This window comes from Lissotriton helveticus, chromosome 12 (assembly GCF_964261635.1).
Source record: "Lissotriton helveticus chromosome 12, aLisHel1.1, whole genome shotgun sequence".
Classification (NCBI taxonomy): Eukaryota; Metazoa; Chordata; class Amphibia; order Caudata; family Salamandridae; genus Lissotriton; species Lissotriton helveticus.
Genome location: NC_136073.1, coordinates 222,847,670 through 222,860,927, shown reverse-complemented (window position 1 = coordinate 222,860,927; position 13,258 = coordinate 222,847,670). Strand labels below are relative to the sequence as shown.

The following is a 13,258-nucleotide window of genomic DNA, read 5'->3' as shown; positions in this document are numbered from 1 at the left end:
TACCAATGCTTCTGGCTCCTGTAGAATAAAATGATGCTGAGCAGAATTTAATCAATCTCCATTAGCTTAACAAGTTTAAGATTTCATAGATACAGAAAGCATAATGCAAGTTGTTGTTGCTTTAGATTTTAAAACCACTCTAATGTTTATAGTCTGTAACAGACATGGGTTGGCTCAATGACAGAGTTGCAACTGGTTGTGCTTAAGGAAGGCATATATCTGCCAATTGTATTACATGGGCTTTATGCGAACTTAAAAAAAAAACCTCAAAACTCAACTTCAAACATGAATCTGAATTAAGCTCTCCTTCCTTAAATACATACTGCTTCCCTGAACATAACAGGGCATACCTCTACACCTCATACTAAAAAAAAAAAAAACATACCTTCTCCCCCTACCTTTGAACTGACTTCTGTTCTAATCATGCCCTTATACATAGAATCATTAAAATCCTTCCTTCTCTTTTAACCTTCTCCTTCTTCCCTAGCCTTAGGAGGAAAACACTCCCAAGTAATTTCATGCCTTTCTAAAGTATATACCCAACAATCTGACACTGCTACAACACTCAAGAGCCTTTGACCAATTTAACACACAACTTCAACATGGTTTCGACACACACTATCCTTTTAGGAACATTCTCACCTGCTCCTCCAAACCAACAATCCTATATCACACCAGTCATTAGTTTACTTAAAAAGATCATGTGGAAGCTCCTAAACAAACATTGCACATAAAGGACCCCGGAAATCCTGACCTCTATCAATATGCCTTACACACACTATCACTAGTTTTAGACAACACAAAACCAAACTATTTTGAAAATCTTGCAGGGACAGTCAACAACTTAGTCTCGTCATGTAATTCCATCACACTTTATTCACTCATTGCTAAGAATGTAACTCACCTTTCCTGAAAGATCTCCGTCATGAGATATACTCACTACTACTGACAACCTCCCCCTTTTTATCCCAGTTTACCCATTAGATTACCTAACTGTACTCTATAATGCTTCTACCACTTTACCAATGGAACTCATCTCTATACTCAAATCAGCAAATCTATCATGCACCCAATCAGACCATTTTAGCTCACAAATTATTATATCTTTGGCTCGCTCCTCAAAGGTTCTTCTCTGCCTTGGCTCTCGATTTAACCACTTTCGTCTATCTGGAACCTATCCACTATGTGTCAAACCTGCAATAGAACTACCATTAATTTAAAAAAAACTGCTGCTAAATCTTGCGCTCCCTTTCTTACCACTAAATATTCCAGCTCCCTTTCTTTTCCAGGAAACGGAACCAAATATATTTTCAACCGTCTTACTATGCATCTCACTTCTAATAATCTTCCTAACCCTTTCAAATAAGGCTTTTGTGCTCCCCATTCAACTGGAACTACACTCTCCTGGGTGGCACACTTTACTTCCTTGGCTTTCCACAATCATCGGTCATCCTGTCCTTATATTTCTTTATCTATCTGCAGCATTTGATACAGGGGATAATCATTTTATTTTCTTCTCTACACAACATTGGCATCATAGACTCTGCTCTGCAATGCTTCTTATCCTATCATTGGATATGTCTTTCTCTATGACACGAGATTTTAATTTATGCTTGCCAATCTCTCTAGCAGCTAGCATTCCCCTATGCTCACTCTTAGATCGGTTGCTTTTCTTTCTCTCAACACCACTTTGCTTCTCCTCTTTTTGCTTCTTCCACCATCCCTGCTCCCCTCCTCCTATCATGCGATTTCCTAAAGGCCACTCCTATTTGGATGGTTTACCAACTCTTCGAAAACAAAGGTTCTAAACTACTGCATTTATTCACACTCATCCCTCTATCCTACCCCATCCACTTCCCCATGATACCTTGACTTGATTTTCTTCCAATTGTTTATGACTTCTAGTTCAATTTGGTACTGAATACTTATGAAAATGTGCACTCACCTCTCCCATTCCCCACTATCAAAGCATAGACCAATTTAGTTAAACCTAATAAATTGGCTACTGCCAAAGTTTACACATGAGCATCTCTCAATACTCTGTCTCTTTCACGTACAATTTAATAACTTTTCCACTTGAATTTTAATCAGCCTTTATAGAGTATACTTTTCACACCCTTTTGATACAACGTATGTCAACTAAAAACAGGGCCCTCTACAAACTAATGCCATTTCTTTTAAAATGAGTCCATGTAATGTCCCATAGTTACCATTAGGACTTAATACGCCTACACTTAGACTCAAATGTGCAAATTTGAAACACAACAAACACGGAAAACGTCTTGTCCAGCATCCAAGTCTGAATCTCTACATCTCTTAGTTTTCCTTCCACTGGATCTACCTAAACTAAATGTTACCTTTCAATTAAAAAGATTGCTGCAGGAATCTGTATGCGGTAATCTATGAATAAATGTTGAACCAGGCACAGCTTTTGGTTAAACCATACACAGGGATGTAAGAACTGGATGCACAAATACTTATAAACAATCATGTTGTAGTGGAATAAATGTTAATAACTCACCTGACTGATCAGGGTTCAGATCCTCTACTGCAATCTGAACTACTTCAGCCAATTCCTGTTCGGACATCATTCAGAACTACGGTCTGGGTGAATCTCCAATACTACTCCAGTTATATCTGCCCAAATGAATACTGCCAGTATCCAGCAAGGTCTTGCCCACCTATACAAAAACAAAAATATTTAATAAGCTAACCCATATTCACTTAGGTCAAGAAAGTCTTGTGGAATACTCCCAGATTACTGATCAAATCCATGGCACAACTAATAAATTCAGAAAAGAATGAAGTACCACTTTCCTCTAGCCCAATCTTTGACTACAAATAGCATGGTGTATGGGGGCAGGAATCAGACAGTCCAATTGGTAATTTCTCCACTGCACCTCGCTATTACATGTATTTTTTGGACTGAATGGGGAATTACATGCAGGCATCCAGATTTACTGGGTCAACTCCCTCACATTTTGTCACACACAGATTCTCCCTCCCTTTTGATTCACACTCTTTGTAGTTCCAAATCATGTTGATGGTATCGCCTACGGGGATATTGCTTCATCCGATTGGTAATCAGGCCACTAGTGATAAATTAAGGGTAGTCATCGCAGAATCACGCTTAACAAAAAAAAAATAAGCATACTCATTCGTATGAGGGATGACCAAGGGAAATAAATAATGGCAAAGTCAATAGGTCTCCTTTGGGAACTAGTGGCTTTGCCAATGGTTTTCAGCCACCGTGCACTGCATCCCTGATGCTGTGCAGCATGGCTGATGTTTAAATAAAGGAAAGCATGAGGCGTTAGTCTAACGCATTTCAGTGTGGTGATCCGCATCACCGCACTGAATGCATTAGTCACGCATTATAGCGCTGCTCAGCTGTCAATGCAGAGCGCTGCGATAATGTACCATATCATGACTAGTATGAGCAGCAGTAGCGTGGTGCGTGCTGCCCCCAGCAGGCTAAGAGGCTGGCAACTCGCAGCTACTGTTCTCCCGCTACAACAATGTATTGAAGTCGGACATCCCCACCCCCGGCGCCGATACACAAGTATAACTGACTTAGTCAGTGCCTGACAAATCATGGCTGGTTAGAGTTTGAGGCTATGGTCAGTGTGGGGTGAGAGTCAAATGCGGCGGTGGACGGGGAAAGGGAAATATTTTCAGAGCCAGCTGCTCAACGCCGACGCAGATGGCAGTTGGAACAAAGCGGCTGGGGTCCCACCCTGGCTGCGTGACTTGACCCTGCATCATCAGTAAGTGCCAGAGTGAGCGGCAGACTATTTCACCTCATAAAGTAAACACTTGCAATGCCGTAATTTAATTGCCATAGTAATTTTGGGCAAGTTTGCCAAGCAATTCAGCTGTAGTAGTAAGCAGGAGCCGCAGGAGGTGCTTTTGTCATGCTCCGGTCTTGCTCCCTTCCTCTGCAGCATCTCCACTGTGCTGCTGTCCTCTGGCCCTCTCCTTTCCCCGTGGTCACGCACTACTCATCCGATTGCGTCGCTGGAAACAAAAGTGATCGTTGAGTTCTCGGTAGAACCTGATTTTTTGGTCTCGCATAGGCATCGCACATGCGCTGCTCTAGGAGGTGACCTTTAAAAATTGGTCAGCTCTTTTCAAGCACTCGTTCTTCTTATGCTGGCATCCACCTTGCGGGAGCGAGCAGCAGCACGCGTGCTAATTGAAAACAGATGGCATGCATGCCGCTGCTCGCTCTCATGGGTGCCAGCACAAGCACGAGTGCTTGACTAGGCTTGTTATTCTTCTTTTATTTTGCTGGTATCAACAACTTCTAGCCTCGCCCTCATTTGAAAGCCAACAGGTTGACAAGTACAGATCTCTACCGCAGGTGCCTTACTTTTATGATCAACAAACTCCTCAATGTCACCAGGATATTTATCAATTGTTATGCTTGGATTTTTAATTTGCATATGGGTGCATTCTGGGAGTAGTAGCTTTGGTTAATTCTAACTGGACCAACACACCTCATAACATCTGATCACTATTTTTACCCACTAAAATATCTCAATAGGCTGTCTGTTTTTTGGCCAATTAAGTAAACCAGTTTTACTATCAGGCTTCTGCTTTATCAATCATTTCTTTAGCAAGCGAGTCTGTATTAGATAACACACAGGGAAACACTCTGCTGCTCTGCTCACCGCACGCCAATACTCACCCCTCAAAGATACGACCCCGTGACGACTTGTCGCCGTACCCCAACTCCTACTCTCCACTTGTTAGTTCCGCAATCATTTTTTGCCACTTAGAGCACTGGTGGCGCTTTCTTCTTTCAGTACTGGTGGCTGTTGGACTGGACCTTATTTTATGTCTATTACTCGCTCTCTCACGCTTGTCTTCCGGGCTGAGGTGTCACGTGAAGACTCAAGCTCATGGCTGCTGCATCTGTGAGCTGCGTGCACAGAAGTCTCCGGGATACTTTGGTTTCACAGTCTTGTCTGCATTTTCGCGGCAGCCTGCAGCACAGCATCATCAACTTTGCCTTTGGTTATTAACACATGGGGAGCTTGAGCCTTTAGTTCAGCTACGAAGAAAGGTAACACTGGCACTCTGCTGCATTTCTAGGCGAGCGTTGCCTAACAGCATACTCTGACTCTTTACAAGCTTTAGCTCTCACAACGCCCAACTTTACCTACACCTCCTACATATTGATCTCCCCTTACTAACAGACCCCCCACGCTAGAAGGCATCCTGTCATCTGCCCGCATACTCCTTGAGATCTTCCAATTGACCTGTTCCTTGGTACCTTACTCGGTTCCACCAGACTATCTGGCGTTGGTATAATGACCTGGAAGACCGAGACAAGCAAAATAAACCATTGTGTGCAAATTTAGTTTTTAAAACTAATGCTGGTACAGTCAGACAACCCAAGACTCTTAAATTTGCATATTACATACGTTTATTAGTCTCGCAGGTGCTCTCTTACTACATTCTAGCTTTGCTAGGAAAGTGCTCCCTGCATTAGACTGGGAGTCAGATTGACAGGCAGTGGTAAATTTGCTTTCTATTTTATTTGTATATATTGTGGTCTACAGGTAGAAGTGTATTACTGAAAATTGCTCAACTGTTGTTCTTTAAATTAATATGGCTTTACAGCGGAGTCTTCATTCTTTAACTGAACAAGCATTGGCTTAGCCGACATCATGGCTAAAGAAACAAACAAAAAATGTGCTCTGATTTAGTGGCCACGTCATTGTGTAGACACAGCGCCATCGAGCTACAAGTGCCTTTTTATTCTCTAAGTTGTATTGGTAAGTAATTGAAAAAAGCATTGGCATAGCCAATAGGTCTCGCCTTTGGGACCTTATAAGTATTTAGTTATGCAGCACAATATCCTTGGTGCAACAACATCAACTGTTGCATGGCTAAACACTTATAAGGTACAAAAGGCAAAACCTATTGGCTATGCCAAAGCATGCAGACTGTGCAGCAGGTGCCAGGTAGGTAGAGAGCCGTGCAAATCAGTAATAATAGCATGCGGCTGCACACCGGACCCCAAAGCCAGTGCTCCGCTATTGATTTAATGATACTGCTCAGTGCAAGCCCTGTTGAAGAAGAGTGCAGCTACTGCAGAGGCAGAGCGATTCGAAGAAATACTTTCAGCAGATGTTATTTTGATGTATGTGTGGGAACACGTGTCGCCTTTGAGAGTGTAATAGAAAATGCCCTGGGTTGTCAGTATCTGCGGGCAAAGATAGAGCGGCTGAACACACAAAATCTGCTTTCATTCTGAATAACGAGATAACTATTGCTAATGCGTAGGGAACGATTGCCCAGGTCCGAGCTTTGGGATGTGTGGCACTATTGGCTTAACTGAGGGTGGGAGCTTATATTAGCTTTCGTGTCTGTTGCGGAGATATTTATTTATTTTGCAATCGCGCTTGCGACTTCAACATTTTGAGTATAAAGTTTAATTTAAAAGTACAATTCTTCCATGCAGCTGGTCACATTCCATAGTCAGTTAAAGACCGCTGCTCATGACTTTGAGTTCGGAAAACCTAACCAATACCTTTAAACTTAACCACAATCTACATCTGTGTGTGGGTGGGAGCCGCTCCGCGTGTCTGTCCTTCCAAAACTGCAAACTTACAGTGCTAAGGGCCATTCCATTTCTGGTGCGTTGCACTAGTTGTAAGATCTTCTTAGAAGTTCTTGTTGCTCAAGCGGGTGTAATTTCTGATTTTTATATTTTTGCTTCATCTTCATTGCTTGATTTTGCTTGCGAGAAAGTGTCACTCATAACTGTTGAAATGTCACTCAAATTTACACTGAAATTATGAAAATGTCACACATAGCAATCTAAATCCTTGGCAGCTATGACCCTGTGAGGGTCGAAGAAGTTGTAGGCAACACAGGGGAGGCCTCCCATGGTCTTGATAAGCCACAATATGGCTCGCACCAGACAGCACATGTGCTGTCCAATAGACACAACCTAAATAGGACTGTGATGCAATTAAGATTTAAAGTTCACTAAGACCGGTGTTTAACTGGAGGCTAAACACTCTGAAGCAAATAACGTCTTTGTCGAATCTCAGGTGTGGGTGTTAACAAATGTGGAATAACATATCCAAAATGTAGTTGAACCTATTTTGCATAAATGAATATGGAGCTTTTTCGATCTTGCTATTGTTGTTACAGCTAGCGAAAATCTGGTGTTGACAATGTGTTGCAAAACTACAGGGCAATTTGCTCTCTGCTTCTAATCAGCTGTAGTGCCTAAACAAGCGCAGATAATGTTAGTGGCAATGTTTGCATCTGTGCTGGTTTTTAACGTGTAAATGTCCCTCCTGAGTCTGCACCCTAAACACGTTCAGTATCTCAGTTTCTTTTTCAAGGACAAGAATAGAGTGAAAACCCTGGGTCTTGACATGCAGCTTCAATTCCAAAAAGTCAGAACTGCAGTGGCTGAATCTTCAGACACTCAATGATAAAACATCAGTGTTATGGTACCAGTCTAAGAGTTAGAAGTCTTAGAGAACAGCTATGAAGGGGCTCAAATAGGGAGCCAATAAGGAACATCAGGACCAAATACGGTCCCACAGGCGCATGATAAAAGGGGTTGGAGAGAACAAATGTTGCAAACTCTTAAAGAAACGTGTCACAACAGATGACAGTGAGGGCTGATCCAGAAACCGCAAAAAGCAGATGGCAAAAAGATAACCTTTAACGATGCCCAAGGCAAAGTCTTTGCAGGCTAGTGAAAACAAACACAACAACACCTCCGACAAGGAGGCAGAAAGTGGATCAACATGAAATAAAAAACACATAAGCCACAAATGTGTCCAAGCACCAGTTGTATACAGTTATTGTTGAGGATCGCCAACATGACATCACAAATTTCTGGAGGAAGATCAAAGCATTGTGCCACTCAATCTCCACGCATGAAGGTGGAGTGTCCACAGATTGAGATGCAGGACCCTTCCCTGGTGCCAGAACAGGAGGTCCTGCCCAGGGAGCAGCCTGATCGCAGGAAACATGCTCATGCGCAGGAGTTCGGTATACTAAACTCTCATTATTCAGTCCGGAACCGCTAAGATGACCTGGGCCGGTCTTTCCTGAACTTCTTGAGAACTCGGGACAGGAGTGTTATCAGCAGCAAGGTGTAAAACAGTCCTGGGTTCCATTCTAAGCAGAACGTGTCTCAGAGCGAGAGCTGCTTTGGAAACTCCAATACGCAGAAGTTGCATCTTCTCGGCGATGGCGAATAGATCGAACCATGGTTCTCTGCATTCTCGAAAGATACCTTGAGCCACCTTTAGATGTAGACGCCATTTGTGATCCACCAGGCATCGACGACTGAGTTAGTCTGTCCTGGCATTCAGAGATTCCGCCAGGTGCTGCACGACTAGGAAGATGTCCTGACGCTCCAACCAAGTCCAGAGGTGTGGGGCCTCTTGGCACAGGGACTAAGATACCATTCCGCCCTGCTTGTTGCATACCACATGTCGACATTGATGTCCATGAAAACCTGAATTAGCCTTTCCATGATGGTTGAAAGGAAGGTCTTCAGTGCCAAGAGGTTAGCCAGCAGCTCCAGGAGATTGATATGGAGCTGGGATTCTGCCGGGGACCAGAAATATCTGACCTCCTCCTCTCCCAAGTGACTACATTAGAAAGATGTGGTGCAAGATCCGCTGCCTTTGCCTGCATCCCGGCTGTTGCTGTGTTGCCTAGGTTCTGGGCTGACTGCCCTTGCTCGATTTCCTTCCCGTTTTTTCCCTTCCTTTTGTACCTAGACTGCTTCTGTTTTGCCTCTGTTGTGCCCTTAACCCCTTTTGCCTCCACCAGTTCCTTTTCCCCGCTGTGCCCCTCTTTTCTTTCTGTTAGCCCCCTCCCTCCATACCCTCGCCGTTCCCGCCGCTGTCCCCCGCGGCACCGCCCTCTTCACTCCCATTGGCCGCCCCGCTCCCACCTCCCAGCTGCTCCGCCCTCCCTCTACCCTCATATGGAGGCCGCGAAGCGGGTTGTGCCGCTGGCGCGCCGAAGGCGCACCAAAGGCACGCCTGTCTGCGCCCGTCCGCGCCTGGACCGCGCCCAGCGCCAGGACCCCTGGCCCTCGACGATCCCAGCCCACCCGACGGACATACGACACCGCCACCCTCCACGCACTCAACGCCGACCGGAACCCCGCCTGCTACCGAGCCACCCCGAAACGCACCCACGGACCCTTCACCTGCCAAACCTGCAAATTCACCTGCCTCTGACCCTGCCCGGCACCCGCCAAGCCTAGCACCAGCAACAATCACCTCAAATGCATCCTGCTCAACACCCGCTCCGTCCACAGGCATGCCGTCGAACTCTGGAACCTCCTCGACACAACATCACCAGACGTCGCCTTCCTCACAGAAACCTGGATGAACGCCTCCTCAGCCCCCGACATCCAAACCGGAGGAGGCGTCACCATAGACCACAGAAACACCATCCGAATCACGACCAACTCCGACGACACCCTCACCGCCGCCGAGCACCTTCACTTCCAGATACACACCGACCCCAAGACCACCCTCAGAGGCACTCTCATCTACAGACCCCCGGGACCACGCACACAATTCAGCGAAGCTATCGCAGACTTCGTCAGCCCGCACGCCCTAACCTCCTCAGACTACATCCTCCTAGGGGACCTCAACTTCCACCTGGAGAACAACAATGACAGCAACACCGCCACCCTGCTGGACAACCTCGCAAACCTCGGACTTAAGCAACTGGTGAACACCCCCACCCACTACGCCGGCCACACGCTCGACCCCATCTTCTCCTCCAGCAAGCACATCTCCTTCAGCCACTCCACCAGACTACACTGGACAGATCACATCTGCGTCCACTTCAACTTCAGGAGAACCACGACCCACCACCACCCGCAACAGGTTCCCCGCAGAAGCTGGAGCAAGATCACCGCCGGCCAGCTCACCACCTCCCTCAGCCAGAACCCTCCCACCAACACGACGGACCCCAACGAAGCAGCCCACAACCTCGCACAGTGGCTCACCAACTGCGCAGATGACCTCGCACCACTGAAGAACCCTCCCAGCAGACCCGGCAGCAAGAAAGCCTCGTGGTTCACCAACGACCTCAAAGACTCCAAGAAAACCTGCCGCACCCTGGAGAAAGCCTGGCGCCTCGACCAGACAACAGAAAACATGACAGCCCTCAAGATCGCCACCCACAAACACCACCAGCTGATCCGCACCACCAAAAGGACAACATTCAAAGAACGACTGGACAACAACACCCACAACAGCAAAGAACTCTTCAGCGTCGTTAAAGAGCTCTCCAACCCCAGCGCCTGCAACAACGACATAACATCCTCGCAAGACCTCTGCAACTCACTCACCTCATTCTTTCACCGCAAGATCGCCAACATACACAACAGCTTCGGCGCACAGACCACGCCCCCAACCACCGAACCAGCGCCCCCCACCTGCACCTGGACCTCGGTCAGCACCGAAGACACCACCCGCACGATGAACACCATCCACTCCGGCTCCCCAACCGACCCATGCCCACATCACATCTTTAACAAAGCCGACTCCATCATCGCACCCCAACTCCGGGACATCATTAACAGCTCCTTCGCATCCGCCACCTTCCCGGAAAGCTGGAAACATGCCGAGCTCAGCGCCCTCCTGAAGAAACCCACCGCGGACCCCACGGACCTCAAGCACTTCTGTTGGAAATGGCAATGTATTTGCACATAAGCGGCGTTCATTTGTGTTCACTGTACCCCTTGTTGTAAGCAGAATGGATATCACTAAACACTGACTGTGTTATCCCGCCAGCATAGACCCATGCACACACGTACACGACAGCCATTTTAGACACCATGGCCTCTCTGCCCATTTGTTCCCGGCACCCCTCCCCGCGCGCACTGCTCATGCATCGGCCACAAGACCCTCTCCCTCTGCGTGACCCTGCTCTAGAAGTAACCCTCCTGCTTGACCCACACCCCCCATTTCCTCCCGAGAACACCCTTCCCCTCAGCTGACGACCCCCCCCCCCCCGGCTGCACTTGGCCTCTCGACCCGGTCCCAAGTCCTAAGACCAAGCCTCGTGAATGTACACCCCCCCTTTTCCTGCCCAGCATAACAAAACCGTGATACACCAGCCGAAGTGCCCGATCTTATCGCCTGCCCAACCTTTGAATTGATCATCCCCTCCTGCCCTCGTGTCCTGTAGGAATGTCCGGCTGAGAGATCATAATCTCTTGTTACATTCAGGAGGGGAGGATGAAATCTGATCGACTGGTATGGGAATAGGCCTGAAGCCGGGATTCCAAGCATGTTTTTTCCTACTTCAAAGTGTCTTTATTGTAATAAGGAATGTTTGTGCATCATAAACGTGTGTATAAAAGACGAAGCCTCAGAGAAACGAGGTGTGGTGGGAGGAGAGAGCACCTCCTGAAGACACTATGCGAGTGTCCGAAATGACAGGCTCTCCCCATGAGAAATAAAACTCCATTCTTGTTTTCCTGCTTCCAGCGCCCGTCTCTTTATTTGGTAATTGTTCAAGATGGGAACTAAGAGGCGTCCTGCGCCAGCAGCCTGGCATCAGGTGCGAGATGGGCTGACTTTTCCACAATTGGCGCCCAACGTGGGGCCCATCAGCGACATAAGGTCCGGTAAGAGAGGTCCAGACGATGGGGTGAACATCTAAACGATTGGAGTATACCTGCCTTGAGAGGGCCCTCGTCCGGCTGCCGATTGAATGAACTTCACCGATTCCGAACGGACCTCTCTTAAGTGACCTACTGTCCTGACTGGAATCCCACAGGAATGCTGCGGTAAAAACATGGAGAAAGAGAACGATTGGGCGCTGGAAAAGGGAAGGCGAAGAATTGCCCAAACGGTCCGGTCCGGGTAAGGTTAAGTAGGACGTCTTTACGCCCGATTGGTAGGATGGCTTTATCCATCTGATTGATTGATTGATTGTACTTGAAGTATTGGTTCTCTTTGAGACATTTTCTATTTGCAAACAGCGATGAATAGGAACGTTCCTCTCTCTTTTCAAATAGTTAAGGATAGGTAATGCAGACGTTTGTCCCCTATTGTAATCCGTCATGCCTATTTTTCTCCCCACTGATTGTTTGTTATCGATTTTTATCGATTATTGCTCTTTGAGATATTCCCTGTCTACAAACAGGGAAGAATAGAAATATTCTGCCCCCTTTGCAGATAGTGAAGGATAGGTAATGCAGATTTTTGTCCCCGTTGTAATCCGTCATGCCTGTTTTTCTCCCCATTGATTGATTGATTGTCTGGACATTTATTGTTCAAGGAATAGTTTTTTTTTAAGGTATCCTCTGTTTGCAAATAACGTAGAAAAGAAATATTCTGTCTAAATCTTTACAAGTAGTGAAGGGTAGGTAATGCGGACCTTTGTCCCCCGTTGTAATCTCCCGGGCCTATCTACTCCCCACTGATTGGTAAACTAGTTCCACCCGGACCATTTATTAGAGGTAGGTCATCTGGCTCGACCAGAGGGCACCCCTAATAAAAAGGACATATGCAACAATAACGAAGTAATAACCGTATCCTGTTAACAGAAACTTTAGCATGAAACACGCTAGGAGAAAAAAAGGGAAGAAAGAAATAAGAAAGCAAAATCAGTAGGCCACTGATGAGTTTTTGATTTCGCTACAAATAAGAAAACGTTAGAAATAGCTGACGATAAAACACATGATTTCGCTAGAAATAAGAAACGTTAAGAAATAAGTCCGTAATAAGAAACATGAAAATGGTGAGAGAAGCCAAGCTTGACATCACGGCAGCCACAAGGCAACCAGGCTTCGCCACCCCTCACTGCTCAGCAAACATGTCTGTCCCACCGCCTGCCACGCCCCAATAACGGTAACATGAGACAGATACAAGTCAACAGATACCTACCCCCATTCTGGAAACTCCCGAAGTGCAACAGGTTCGCGGCTACGCCCATCCGGAAGATGAGATCTTCGGCACGTGTAGGGCGGGTCCTGCTGCCAGCCGTCGGCCGGAGGTCGTCGAGTAAGGTGGGCCAAGAGAGGAGCCGAGGCCGACGGGATCCGGGCGTCCCCTCTTCTTTCTTCAATAATGGCTGCGACAACACGGGGGGGGATGTCTTGCTCATGCCACCGACCCCCCCCCCCCCTCGCATCTCCTGGTCCAGCCACGGCCTGGTAGAAGCTCCCCGTCCGGCCCTGAAGCGGCGCCTTGCAGGCCACCGGGGGGGGGGATGTCTTGCCTATGCCTCCGAC

General features: G+C 46.9%; 1 protein-coding gene across 2 annotated transcripts in view; it reads right to left on the bottom strand.

Moving 5' to 3' along the window:
* Positions 1 to 13,258, bottom strand: part of BANP (BTG3 associated nuclear protein) — a 1,144,281-nt gene that overhangs the window by 1,028,582 nt on the left and 102,441 nt on the right. For both annotated transcript variants that reach the window (XM_078669175.1, XM_078669176.1), the window contains exon 2: positions 2,522 to 2,681. In XM_078669175.1, coding sequence (XP_078525301.1) covers positions 2,522 to 2,591 — 70 coding nt within the window. In that variant the 5' untranslated portion in view covers positions 2,592 to 2,681. The remainder of the gene's footprint in view (positions 1 to 2,521; positions 2,682 to 13,258) is intronic.